This window comes from Salvia splendens, chromosome 11, assembly GCF_004379255.2.
Source record: "Salvia splendens isolate huo1 chromosome 11, SspV2, whole genome shotgun sequence".
In the NCBI taxonomy this organism is placed as follows: domain Eukaryota; kingdom Viridiplantae; phylum Streptophyta; class Magnoliopsida; order Lamiales; family Lamiaceae; genus Salvia; species Salvia splendens.
The window spans coordinates 31,608,227-31,622,725 of record NC_056042.1 but is presented as its reverse complement, the minus strand read 5'-3'; the positions used below and the strand labels follow the sequence as shown (position 1 = coordinate 31,622,725).

Sequence of the window (14,499 nt, the reverse complement as noted above, 5' to 3'; positions counted from 1 at the left end):
TTGGAAGTCGGCTAAGGTCTTCACCATTTGAGCGCGCGTTTGTTGGCGCGCGAAGAATTTGAGCTCCTCGGTAGACCTGCCGAGGGGGGATGCCGAATGGACATCCTGGGAACTCGGTGTGCCCCCCCTCGCAACCTGCTGCGCCCGCCTTTGCCCAACCGGGCGAGGTCGGCGACCGAACGACCGAGGAGTCGGGACCTCCTGGGCCGTCTCGGGGAGGTCTGACGAACCACCGCTGCTGCCGCTATAATCTCCGGTATAGTTCAGTCTCTGCCTCTTCGGCCAGCCAGCGTCGACGCCTGCCCGGAATTTCTCCGACTCGTTGAGCACAACGTAGCAGTTCCAGTAGGTGAACTCATAGTACTTCTTATCCGGATCGGGGTAGGCTCTTTCCGCAATCCTCCTGCAGTCTTCCTCTGTTTGGCCACTGGTCTGCATGCGGAGGGCGTTGGCGTACAAACCCGAAAATCGAGAGACGCCAGCCCTGATTCGGTCCCAGCACTTCCGGACCTCCTCCCCGGTGCACGGTCTCCCTTCAGGGCAAAATGCCCTGTAGGCTGCAGCTATCTTCGCCCACAAGTTGACGATCCTCTGGTTGTTTGAAACGAGAGGATCGTCGCAAACACTCACCCACGCCTTGGCAACCGCAACGTTCTCCGCGTCCGTCCACTTCCTCCGGCCCCGGATTTCGGCGCGGGGCTGCGACGACTCGCCGACCTTCTTCGCCTTGCCCTTCTTCTTACCCCGCCCTACTCCCTGGCTTTGAATGAGAGTTTCAGAAACGTCGTTAATATCAAAACCCAAGTCCGCTAAGGAGAAGGTCTCCGAATACTGTGCATCCGTTGGGGTCGATGTGTGCGAAGAACCGGTGGAAAAATCAAAAGTCGGCCGATAGGCGTTGTCCCCCCCGTGCGTCGCCTGCGACTGTGGAATCATATGTTGCGCCGGTGGCATCATCTGCTGCGCCGGTGGCTGCATGCCGGGTGCCCACCCCGGCATCATCTGCATAGGGGGCTGCATGCCGGGTGCCCACCCCGGAATCATCTGCTGCCACGGGTACACGTTGTAGTACCCGCTCATTGGAGGCCAACCACCTCCCCCAGGAGCCGGGGAAGTATGGGACCCTGCCCCGGGAGTCGGGGGCGTCTGAGACCCTACACCGGGAGCCGGGGGAGTCTGAGACCATCCCCCGGGATTAACTGGAGTACCTTCGTAGTTGTTCTCCATTGCTCGTTATTGATCTTGTACAGAAAGTAAGGTAGAGAGAGAGTACTCGTTAAAACAAGTGGTGCGAATGAAAATGAGGTTCAACGCGCGTATATATTGTGTTTTGCGAAAAAAAAAAAAAAAATATTTAAATCCGACGCCGGTTTGGCGCCGATCCGGGAGCCACAATGGCGCCCGTGAGGATCGGCGTGGGAACCGGCGTCAGCGCGGGAATCGGCATGGCGACGCCGATTTTGACGCCGATTTCGCCCACGCCGGTTCCAATGGTTCGGCGTCAAACCGGCGTGGGCGAAAAATCGGCGCTCCGGTGGTGACGCCGACCATTGGAGATGCTCTTAATGCATAACTAAGACAAAATGTCATCCACTGGATTAAAAATAAATTATTTAGATTAACTTTATCCGAACATCATTATAGGAGAAAATCTGTCGAAATTTATAATCACATTGACACTATATATTACATGCATGTAGTAGTATTTAAAAACAAACATTTACCCAAATTGAATATAATTCAGTATAAAATTATGTACATCGCCACATTGGCATAACATATATTGCAGGAATCGCACCAAATCTCAGGGAAATAACACTATTTTCATAATTAATTTTGCATTAATTATGAAAATCAACAAATTCAAAAATATACTTTAGCATAATACTGAATGTAAGAAAACATAACATTGAATCTACGTAAGCACAAGGCAATTATATTAACCCTAGTAACATTTAAGGGTAGTTGTGAGTTGTCATTAGTGTCATCAACACAAAATTAAATTAACATCATCATAACATTGAATTAACATTAGCACAACCTTTCATTTACTTGAGCATAATGCAACTACATACATACATTTACATACATTTTTTTATGTGAACATGTGGATTTAGAATTTCATTAGAATCTCATGAAATCATCTTTTATTTAATACTAGTATATGATTTGTGAAATAAATTAAATTGAGAGGATTAGATGAAATTTAAAATTTTGTAGTGTTAGAATAAAGAAAGTGGGGTCAACAGTCACTGAAAAAGAAGTACAGTATGCAATTACAAATTCAAAAAAATACTTGCACATAGCCTTGAATGCATATACAACGCATATTGAATTAATTCACATTGCATTAATTGAAAAAACTATCCTTGTAAATTATACACACACATGTATTTCAGAAAATATTTTTCCTTTTTAGGGACAATATTTATTTACTAATGAGAATATTTCCATTTAAATAATAATATTTTTTAGTTAGCTTTTGATCAATTTTATAACTTTCAAAAATAGTGAAAATTAAATAATGATTTGTGTACATTTGGGCAACTATCCCGTGCGATTAAAATTTCAATAAATTTTTTCATGTAAGTCATAAATCGTATTAACTTCTAAAAAAATTTAACATTATTCTACAATATTATGGTCGGTTTGCAGATGATTATCATATTAAGTGTATCATAAAGATATAACATTATTCAAAAGTTACAACAAATTTCATTACAAGAATTTTAATCATATAAAATAATTGTGAAAATTGTAAGATTTAATTCCCAACTTTTGAAAATCACTCTATAATTTAATAAAGTTTTTCCTTCATAAAATGAAATTTACCTTAAAATCACCATAAAATTTCTTCAATTGAAAACTTCCTTCCCTGTGTGTATAATTGGATTCTTACCTTTATCGAGACGGCAGTCAGATAACTGTTCCATAGTCAAATCTATGAATTACCAAAAACATCCCTTCCAATTTCAGTATCTGCAAAAAAAGTTCATCGCCCTTCCATCCCTCTCACTCTCTCTCTCTAAACAATCCACATTCTCTTTCAACCATAAAACCAATGTTGTAATAGCCTTCGCTCAACCGGTGGGAAGATGTTGAATTTCTCTTACATGTGAAACAATCTGTAATACCAGCAGCAAAAAAAAGTTAAATCTTTGAAGTTTTCCCCCTATTCTATTGGGCTTAGTAACACATTGAAATAAAACTGCCCTTTACTATCTACCTACTGCCTTTCACCGTAAATTCAACCCACAAAAAAAGAAAACCCATTTACTCAATCGCCGTCATCGCTGGATCATCTCTCTCTTCTCTGAGGTTTATTCTCAAACCCATCTACTTAGTTGTGATTATTTTCAGTTTGTTTTGATATTTGAGCATGTGAGTTTTTGTTTAATTTTATAAGTATCATATTCTTAGATTGTTCAAGATTGAATTTTTTTTCCGGAACTTCACAGGATTAAGATCGTGCACCTTCACGGAGGGATCTGTTTTGAGGTGTTTTAGAATAGTTATATCTGTTTTAGTGCAGCCTTCAATTGATGAACTTCAATGGAATCAATTGATTAGATTCTTGTAATGAGTGATATAGGATGGATTCATTGGTCAAAAAGTGGTACTAATTTGTGGTGATATTCACAAAGTTTTAATCTTTTTTCTCAATCTTTTGTTGTTTTGGGTAAAACTGATCAATTTTTCTGAGTATCTGTTTAATTCAGTGTGGGAATACAAATGGTGTATGGAATTTCACTGTCTGATCAGTTTATGTTGTTTTCACTACCTATCAAAGAATTAAGAGTTTAGAGATATTTTGATTTTTTTCTTCTTATTATCATATTCTTATAAATGGTCTTACCTTTTGTGTTGAAGTTTCTCATGTCATTTTAAGTTTGCTATGGTTTGAAAATTGTTGATCTATTTGGGGCCGATGATTGGTTTCATTCTGTTTACTTGTGCAAAAGCTAGAGTCTTGTATTGTGGAATCTTTATTGCCGGTGAATTTGTTAGTCAATGTTGTGGTAAATCACTCCATTTTTTATAGTACATTTGGATTATGAACGGTTGTACTAGTATGTATCATTGTTGACTTTTGTGGAGGACAATAACTGGAAAAAATTACATTCTTTGATGTCATTTGAGGCAACCTTAACTTTCATAATAAATAGTTGTATTTGAGAACTTGTTTTAGAGTGTTTAAGTATATGTTGTTGCTTTTATGTCTATTCAGTTGATTCCTTGTCTGTATGGGCGAGTTCATAGTCATAGCTCTAATTGTATATTCTTGTGCAACGTCTATTAGTATCTTACACTTTCAACTTTATATTAGGCTTAAAGTGATTTTTATCTCCCTTTTCTTCCTCTGCAGATCTGCTGAAACTCCTTGCTGCTGTTTACCTAAAATGCTTCTGTAGTTGGTATAATTTATTTGACATATAATTACAGACATGCAACGGGGGAGAAGTGCCATCAATCCCTTTCCCGAACCATTTGATTTGAACCAAGGATCACTTCCTGAAAACACCTCTATGGATCACTCTGTTGAAAACCAACAGTCCAGTTACATTCTTGGATCTACTGACGGGGATGTTAGTCGCGTTAGTACTACTGATGGCGCTTCTCGGAGTTTTAGTGGTTGGGACCGTGGCGAATCCAGCTCCAGTGCAATCAATATGCAAGGGTCCTTTCCTCCGTCAAATGCCACAGGTTACAGGAATTTTGTTACTGGCAGATCCCCGGCCATGCAAAACTTTGGCTCAAACAATGCTACCATGAATTTAAATCTGAATGATGGCCAAGCGTGGAATCATGATTGCCACCGAGGTTCTGGAGCAGTTGCACCTCATAATCTGTACAAATCTGGTCATTCAGCGGTGGACCAGAATCCAACTTCGTATGCTTCTTCAAGTAACATAGGAGCCTTTTCCGGCCGTTCTAGTAATTCCTCAGAAAATTATGATTTAGCAGGCCCATCTTTTGGTTCCTGGGGTTCATCTTGTAAGAGAAAGGCTCTCGAGGGCACTTCTGGACAATTTTACCCTGGTGGAAGTTCGAGCTCGAATCAGCCAACGAGCAAGAACATAATGCAGCATCCAGCTCATGGTAGTTACAATACATCAGGAAGCTTAAGTATATCTTCTGGTCCGGTGAACTTGTCTTCAACGAATCTTGTGGAACAAGTGAATCCAAGTGTTGGGGTTGTTGGTATGAATAGAGTGCCCCACAGCCCTTTTCCCTCTTCAAGTGTTCCGGGAGTGGCAGAAAGCTCGGCTAGACATTTTGCAGTAAGATTGAATCATGGACGCCATGAGCCAGTCGGGTTCGATACACCTAGAAGTTCGTCAATGAGGAGCTCTGGTGTTAACGCTTCCCATTTTTCAAGACCTATCGCAAACACTGATACTGCCGAATTGAGGTCATCACTCAGACTACCAATGAACCCACAAAATTCTCTGACTCAACCGCATTTGATGCCTGTAAATGAGGCAAGAGGAACACATTCATACCCTTGGAATGGTTCTTTGAGGTCACGAGGCAGTAGTTCGTCAAGTTCTTTTACAGTCTATGGAGAAAGTGGTCATGGAGCACCAGAGGAAATTAACGTTAGAAGTTCTCGTAGAAATAATCTCGAGTACCCCATGACGGTTTCTGCGCCAGAGACAAGAAATGTCCTGCCAGATCAAATCGATTGGAGTTTTGCTCCTGGAACTTCTGCATCTTCTAGGAATCATCCTACTGGTTCACGTATTGGTCCGAGTTCTGGAGGCAGGACCTATTCTGGTGCATGGTTGCCTCATCAAAACCCGGCATCACAAAATCATGAAAGGTTATCAGAATCTTTTCCTTGGATTCCTTCCCATCGAGTTGAGCCTGAATCCGTGACTCGCAGAAGTCATTTTTCAGTTTTGCCTTCAATGGACGAGGCAGGTAATACTAGTCGACATCATTTAGATCAAAGGTCAGCAGCACTGTTGATGGATATACAAGGCGATGATATTACTGGTCGGCGTTCTTTGGCTGCTGTTGAGGGCAGACATAGACTGGTATGTTAGTTCCATAAAAAATTGCTTTGTTTTGCATTTCTCTTGCAAATGCAGTATATAACTTTACAACTCCGATTCTCCATGTATGTTTTTTAAAAATTACAAGTATTTTTGAAGTACATTGCTTCCTGCAGTGTTGCTAGCCTGTTCTGCTGAATCTATAATCTTTCTGTTCTAGATTGACCAATAAGCCGAAATGAATTTGGAGCACCACTACTGTTTCTACCTTAATGAGTTTTAGATCAGAATATAACATTAAGTCATCAACCTCGATAGCCTTATAGTGAATATATATATGCTAGTATAGATGGATGAACTACTGATAAATATAACGTATTTAATGTAGCGACTCTATATCTCGAGTTTGAGTATTCTGTAGTCTTGGTGTTTGAGTATACGATATAGGGTGACTCTCTAGATCTCGATAACCTTATACCCTTTGGTGTTTGAACTACCTTATATATCATCATATCTCCTTGTTACTATAAAGTTATAGCTCTGATTGATAAGGAATGTGAACAAACGATGAACAGATACGTCAACTCTTGAATGCCATGCGGAGGGGTGTCCACTTACAAGCTGAGGTTTGTTTGGATCTTTGCTATGTTAATAGTTCTTGGTTTATACGCGACCTTAAGAATACGCTAGGGCATTAGCTTACAACTAGTTTTTTTTAAAATAAAAAAAAATGAAGCATCATGACTAGTTTTTGAATGTGTATATTTTTTCCTTTGAAAGTTTTGACTATAAACATTGTATTTTATCAACTTTTTACTATCCGAGTAATTACATGATATGCATTTTCCATGCCTATATACCTGCATAACTATTCGCCTCACATCATTACGTACCTATATTGTTAGTCGGGGCTGGTCTTGGATATACCAATGCTCAAGAACTATCACCCCTAAGACCTGTTCATGTTCATAGAAGTTAGAACCTACTATAAACGTGTCCTTTTGGCTCTTAGTCCAGGGTTTCGCCCGAACTCATTACTATTCGTATCTAAGAGCACTCATAAGCATATTTTGCGCAGAATTTAGTAGCACAATTCCCATTCCATATTTGATTTGATAGAGTGTGGTAATGCTTGCAGTGGATTCCCAAAATTTCCAAGGTAACTGAGATCTTCAAAAATTTTCATTCCAGGATTATATGCTTATCGATCCTTTTATGAATGAATTTGCTGAGTTGCACGACAGACACAGAGATATGAGGCTTGATGTCGATGATATGTCCTATGAGGTAACTTTACTTTGTGTGATGAGTTATATTGACAATGCGTAGGATTGAGTATTTGAAGGATTACACAATATATTTATCAAACTTTGTGTGACAGGAATTATTGGCTTTGGAGGAGCGAATTGGGAACGTGAGCACCGGACTCAGTGAAGAACAAATCAGGGGCTCCATGAAACAGCGCAGGCATGAAGCAAGAGGAAGCGCACTGCCAAGCATGGAGCCGTGCTGTGTATGCCAGGTTAGAGCCTTTTGCTCGTCCCATACCATCTGATAAGTCGTGCTGGTTTCGTGAGTACTCCTTGATTTGATTGCCACGTCTGCCAAAACATGATTTTCCCCCCCTCGAATTTACCCTTACCAGGAGGATTACATAACTGGAGAAGACATCGGAATATTGAACTGTGGGCACGAGTTTCACACAAGCTGCATCAAGCAGTGGCTTACGCTGAAGAACCTTTGCCCCATATGTAAAACGACGGCCCTGGAAACTTGAAGGCGAAACTGTGTTTCTGGTGCTCTCCTCTTAAAATAATGTCCCTATTTTTCACCCTTATACCATTGAAGGGTGTCTTTTTCCTTCTCTTTTTACAGCTATGGTCGAAACTGGTTCGTGCTCTCCTCACCGGCTTGGTGGACTCGAGAAAGGAGAGATCCACATGGAGTGAATTGTGAGAAGGCAGACGTGTGTGCACCATGATACTCTCTTAGGATTGAAGTTGATAATCTATGAACAATTTTGTATTCTTCAAACATGAAAACTTATGAACTAATAGTACTAAAACCGACATACATTATTGAAGATTTTTATGCACTTATGATTTTAATTTTAGTGATTTGAAAAGTTGAATTCATCATAAAACTTCACCAGGCAAGTATTCCAAATATAATATTGTTGGTGAAGAATTTATAGTTAATTTCATGATGATAGTCATTTGAAAATATAGGAACCAATTTGGCCTCTAATTTAAGTTTTTATTTATTTATTTATTTTTTAAAAATAAATAAGGCACATGGGCTATCACCATTCCTCCATTCATCGAAAGGTATAGATGTGTAGATTTTGTTCTCTTCTTTTTCGCAACAAAATGGGATAAAATAAATAAAGAATAAAAAGATGTAAATTTGATGAAAAAACATTGTGTGTGGAGCACAGGAAAACATGTGAGATTTCATTTTCTATGGGTTTCATTATGCCTCCTTTGAAAAATCCAATCTCCTAATAATTTTATCTAAGCGACCAAACAAACATGAATTCGACTATTCTATCATTTTTCCCTTTTTAATTGGAGGAGAATGGTGGGGATAATGATTACCATTTTATACCAAGTTTTATCGGAACAAAACTAACTACTACTATATAAGTAAAATTGACAAATTCCTTTTCAAGCAACACGATTTACGCTCTTATTGTTGCTCTCCAACTAATGTATCATCCCCAAATATACAAGGAAATTTTTCATAAATCATACTACTAACTTTTAGTTAACCTGTGGTCAATCTTATAAACACATTGAATTACACCATAACTTGCATTTCACAATTGTCTCATGAGATTAATTTTCTGACAATTATGGGGTGTTCGATTTTCAAGATTGTATCCCAAATTAAATATGTAGTGTGTTTGGTTCATGAGATAACTCAATCCCAGATGGATAATCAATGGATAATTAGTCATAGCTAACCTCACATGACTAAAATAATCTCACAACTCAATCCTAGATTGTATCTTGGTACTATTTTATCTAGAAAACTGAACACCACCTATATGTATGACGCATATTTAATGAGAAAACACTTGAGTAGAGCCAGTGTGGATTAAATCAGATTTCCAATCCAGCTTCCACGTCATGGTGAGCTGCGAACCGCAGTACTCATGAAACAAAAAAATCGAGTTTCTCGTTGCCACCAATTTTACTGAAAATAAGTCTCGTGACGAGTTATAGTAAAGTTATTACTTAAAAAGTTATAAATTGACGAGATTTGACATTCTCCATTGAACTTGTCTTCACATTTCTAAACCAATACTATAAACATATCATATCATAGAACTATATACCAATTTCAGAATTTCAATTCTCCATAATTTTGTAACAAACCATCTGTTATATTACCAATCCATGTAAATTCATTCAATAGTACATTTAATTTACACCTTCTAGCTCTTGAAGCATACCTTCTTTCTTAATCACCTCAATAATCATCACTTAAACCAACTAAAACCAAAAGAATTTATAACTTAGCCGTGCCAATAAACACAATTGATGCATGTAATCAAACTGTATACTGGCATTATAACTTAATAAACTAGAAAATAATTGATAATTTATCAAAAAAAGTTTCATTGAGTTTTAGTCCTTCCCGCAACTTTAAAACTACAAAATTTGAATTCTTATGTTAGATATCCCACGACGAAAAAAATATAATCTTGAATTTTCCACCGAATGACATTGTTTCTTTATGAATGAGATGATTTTCGCATCAAAATTTTAAAATTTCCAAATTGATCAAATTTCATAAGTACTATTTTCAATCTTTTATCCATAATTATAATTATTATAGCATGGTGTGTGGTGGCGTGTAGAGCATAGTAGTAATTGATTGATGTACAATAAAAGGCTATTAATTGAATATTTTGTAGTAATTTGTATGCATGCGGCTCATGACATTATTCTCCTCAGTCCAAGGTCAAACAAAATTCAAAATCTTATTCACTTGTATTTATTCAACATCATAAAAGCCCCACATTAATTTCATCAAATTTAATCACACCAAACATTAGTAATCTGTAATGAATGCTATTCAACTTTTGAAATTACAATCACCAACAAATCATTTCCATTCCAAAACTTTCTCCAAAGAAGAGTAGATAGATACAAATACATACATGTACCCCCTAAACTAACCCTCTCAAATCATGCTAAGTAATATTTCCCCTTTAAAAATGCAATTTAAATTTTAACCTAAGCAGCAAAATAGTTAGAATTATTAAAAAATAAAATAAAATCAAATCAAAACGGAACGACGTCGCTTCCCGCATAATCATCCGTGTTGGCAATGGAGTCGTGGTGGGGCCACGAGTCCCTTAGCGATTTCAGCAGCGTCTGCGCCTTCCGCTTCGCCCTCTCCGTGCAGTCGCTCTGCACCAGCAGCAGCAGCTGAGTCAGCACCCCCGCCGCCACCGCCTCGCACTTCGCCTGCTCCGACGCCGAGCACAGCGACAGCAGCGCCCCCGCCGCGTACTCCGTCGCCCGATCCGAGATTTTCAGGATCGTCTTCACCAGGAGAGGCGCAGTCAGCGCGTGGGCCGCGAACGCCGCGCACCCCGCCGGAATCCGGCACAGGAGCTCCACCGTCGCCAGCGCTCTCTCCGCGTCGCACTTCTCGTACTCCGCCAGCCTGTCCACCAGCGCCTCCGCCGCCCCTGCCGCCACCGCCCGCTCGCGGTGCTGCTTCACCAGGCACAGCGCGAACAGCGCCTTGATCCCGACCTTCACCGCCCTAGGATACGCCGCCGGATAGTTCAACAGCCCGACGATCCCCTTAAACACTCCCTCCGCTCCGCTGAGCTGCGATCGGAGATCCGGCGACCTCAATCCCGCCGCAATCGATTCAATCAACGCCGCCGAGTTCACTCGGACGTCGATCGACGAATGGAACAGTAAATTCACCAGATAACTCACCCTCTCCGAATCACTCGCCACGAACAAACACTCCGGCTCAGAGAGAGTGAACATCGACAAAATCGCAATCGATTCCAGATTCAATTCCGTCGGAATCGCAGCGGCGTCGGCGAACACAATCGACAGCAAAATCGCACGCGCATCACTACCAGCAATAACAGATCTGTTCTTCTCCGATTCACGCGCCAAACCTCTGAGGCGCCGCAGAGCCGAAAGCCTCACGCTAAACGAACCGGATCCGGACGAAGCCTGACTGAGCAGAGACCGAACGAGTATAGGCTCGGCAGGCTGCTTCGGAGTCGGAATCCGCTCCACTCCGAACGAGCGGTTCGCGACGCACCATTCCTGAATCAGCCTTCGCAGGGTGTGGTTAGGAATAAGCGTGAAATCTGTCAGTGGGGCCCGGGTTACTGGACACGTGGTGTTCCCGGTGGCCACCCACGACTCAATGCTGGAGCGATCGTAAGTTTGACCGGTGCAGACGGTGACAGGGTCGCACATGAGCTCCAAGGAAATCGGGCAACGGAAATAGTAAGGAATCTGCACGCCGATATCCAGAGGCTCCAAACCAGCTGGCATGTTCTTCTAAACCTCTCTGTTTATTTCAATATAAATATATTTGAAATTGTGCGTGTAGTGTTTGAATAAAATTGAGGGACAAGAAGTAGAGAAAGAGTGATAGTAACTGCAAATTCTGTTTGAGGATGTTGGGCGAGGGAGTGAAGGCTTATATACCGAACCGAATAGGAACAGACGGACATTTCTCTGCTGACGGATTTGTACTATTGTGCTGCCTATTTCCCATTAATCCGCCACACGTGTGGTTCGTTTAACTCAACCATGGTTACCTAGCTTGGTGGGTTGGGGAATATTGGATTGGGATGGGCCCATCTTTGTTTCTTTCAAACAAAAATCAGGTTTGGAAGTTCTTTTTTGGTCCAAATCTAACTCCAATTAAATCAAGGTGAATGGTTCTCATTGCTCATTTGTTTTTTCTATTTTTGGGGTTTATTCTGCTCCTGAGATTCTTGGTCATCTATATTGTTGTATGGAAGAGGATATGGTTGGTTGCATCACCTTCCCTCATCACTTTTATATTAGGTCAATTTCTTTAACTTGATGAATTAGATTTATGAATAATGAGTACTACATATCAGTGACCTCACTTTTAACAATTGAGTTAATTTGTCTAAGTGGAACAAGTTTGACATAAAATATGGAGTAATTATGTTTTGCACTGATAATTTCATTTTAAGAGTACTAGAATTGAATTAATACATTTCATCGACTTAGATTAGTTGGGACTGGGATTCATTGAAAGATAATTCTTGTTATGCTAGACTTTGATACTTTTTTTTCAATTGTCGAAATTAAAAAGACTGTGATGATAAGTCAGTTCAAAATTTATATACTAACACATGGTAACGATTCAAATTTCTAATTTATTTGCCAGAGGAAAACCCCTTTTATTTTCTTTCTTCCCCTCATCATTTTTACTTCCTGGAAATGATTTTTACCAGATTTATTCTTACTACCTGCAAATGATATTTACCAGGTTCATTCACACATGTTTGATTTTTTGTTTTTTTTCGGCATTGATTGCAATCATAGAACTGTACCAAAACCAAATAAATAGATTCTTCACTTGGCCCAATTCTGAATATTCTTGCTTATGTTATTTTGTTTAAACAAAATCTAAAAGTTGCCTTTTCTAACGTTAGCACCCATATAATACTACTACAACCAATATATATGAGCCATTGATTGCTCGTGTTAAAGTGGTTTAACCAAACCTTTCATTTTTTTTACATTAAACTCTAAGTCAAACTTCCAAATTAGGTTTAGACCAAGTGTGAGGGATGTGTTAGAAGTTCCAATCTTTGGTTGTAATAACTATATCTGTTGAAGTGAAGTAATTTTTTGTTGTTGTATCATATGGTTATAGGTTTGATGACTAGTAATTATATATAGATAATATGATAAAAGATATAAGTAGGTAAAATACTAGACAAAACGGCAAATATTAAAAGGAAATAATGCTTCTGGGTTTTATCACGTTTAGCCAGGAGGAAGCATGTCTGGGCAAGAACGTAAAGTAGATAAGCTTTATTAACTCCTTTACATAAAACTGAATACTGCAACACTGAAAACACTATATATACATAGATTCATCAAAAGAAAAACAATTGCTGTGATCTCGTGGGATACCTTTTCATCAAATCTATAGGTAGGTATATATTTCTAGTGAGAGAAAATGACAAATTAAATTGTCCAATTGTGTGACAGTGAGGTCATTTCCCAATTCCCATGCATTAAAAAGTGGTCAAAATTAGGAAAGTATTACTTGTTGTGGTGATTAGTAAATGAATGGTAGCAGCTAGGGTTCTGGTTTGTGGTTGTGTTTTATTAAGTTTTAACTCTTTATCGATGACTACATATGCATGAATTGCAAGATTCTATGCAAGTTTGGAGATTCCCAAGAGGAGAAGTCTCTCAGCAGGTTTTCATATTCAATCTCCTAGAAAGCAACCTAATTGGGTGTTTTTGACCAATTATTATTAAGATAGCCAGGTTGGTTAGTTGTATGAATTTAGTGCTCATAAGCTAGGAACACCCTAGAGAAAGCAATTATTTTTTGGAACTTTGAAAAAAAGTGCAATCATAGTCTTGATTATACTAAATCGACAATCTTGGAGTCGAATGCAAGTAATTTTCAAGAAAGATGGGAAATGAGTTAATTTGATTGACCATAGATTTTTGACTGAATTATTTCCACTACTTTTTATGTTCTGAAATGAAACCATAGATGAAAATTAATTGAGAAATTAAAGAATGTATGTGTTGATAATCATGTAACATCAGTTCCATTTCAAACCAAATTGAGCTATAAAAAAGAAGTTTGTATTGGAGAAAGCAATGAATAGTAAATGCAGATAGCAGTAGTTTCTAAAATAAGCAACGTAAAGAGAAAAAATGTTGATACTGATGAGTGTATAGCAATAATGGAAGGAAGAAAGAGGAAAATGTGTTAATAACAGTCAAAGATACTTAGATTAGAAGAAGCAGAGCAGGATATATAAGGCCTATATATTTAAAGGTGGGGGTGGAAGAATGAGCGGTGGTCAAAGGTCAAAGATGAATAGAGGAACGTGTGGGGGGACACCTTGTCTCTCTCCACACTTTATTTCTTTTAATTTTGGCCCCCCAACAACCACCACCACTCACATCTCTCTCTCCAACAAATTAAAACCTTGAGTTTGATTTCTTTCACACTTAGACCATCCACAACGCGTCTCGCGCTGGGCTCGCGTCTCGTCTCGGAGAGACGAGACCCCCGCGAGACGCATTGCAGCGCCCATCTCGTCTCCAGCTCGCGACCGTCTCGTCGCGTAGCTCGTCTCGGAGAGACACGAGACGAGCTGTCTCGCCACGCGCCCGAGACACGTGGCACGTCCCCATGCGTGCGTGACGCCCACTCGCTGGCCCGCGAGTGGGCGTCGTCACTGATGACGCAATAATTCATTTTAAAAAAAAAA

At 39.7% G+C, this 14,499-nt stretch overlaps 2 protein-coding genes across 2 annotated transcripts; one reads left to right on the top strand and one right to left on the bottom strand.

Moving 5' to 3' along the window:
- Positions 1-2,976: 2,976 nt before the first annotated feature.
- LOC121756567 (E3 ubiquitin-protein ligase MBR2-like) lies at positions 2,977-8,112 on the top strand. Its single transcript, XM_042152136.1, has 6 exons — positions 2,977-3,318; positions 4,367-6,041; positions 6,575-6,625; positions 7,191-7,286; positions 7,381-7,521; positions 7,645-8,112. The coding sequence occupies exons 2-6, from the start codon at positions 4,446-4,448 to the stop codon at positions 7,774-7,776; spliced, it is 2,016 nt and encodes a 671-aa protein (XP_042008070.1). The 5' UTR covers positions 2,977-3,318; positions 4,367-4,445; the 3' UTR covers positions 7,777-8,112.
- A 1,983-nt stretch (positions 8,113-10,095) lies between these two features.
- Positions 10,096-11,998, bottom strand: LOC121756563 (U-box domain-containing protein 26-like). The gene has a single exon (XM_042152131.1). The coding sequence runs from the start codon at positions 11,540-11,542 to the stop codon at positions 10,292-10,294; it is 1,251 nt and encodes a 416-aa protein (XP_042008065.1). The 5' UTR covers positions 11,543-11,998; the 3' UTR covers positions 10,096-10,291.
- Between the last annotated feature and the right edge of the window lie 2,501 nt (positions 11,999-14,499).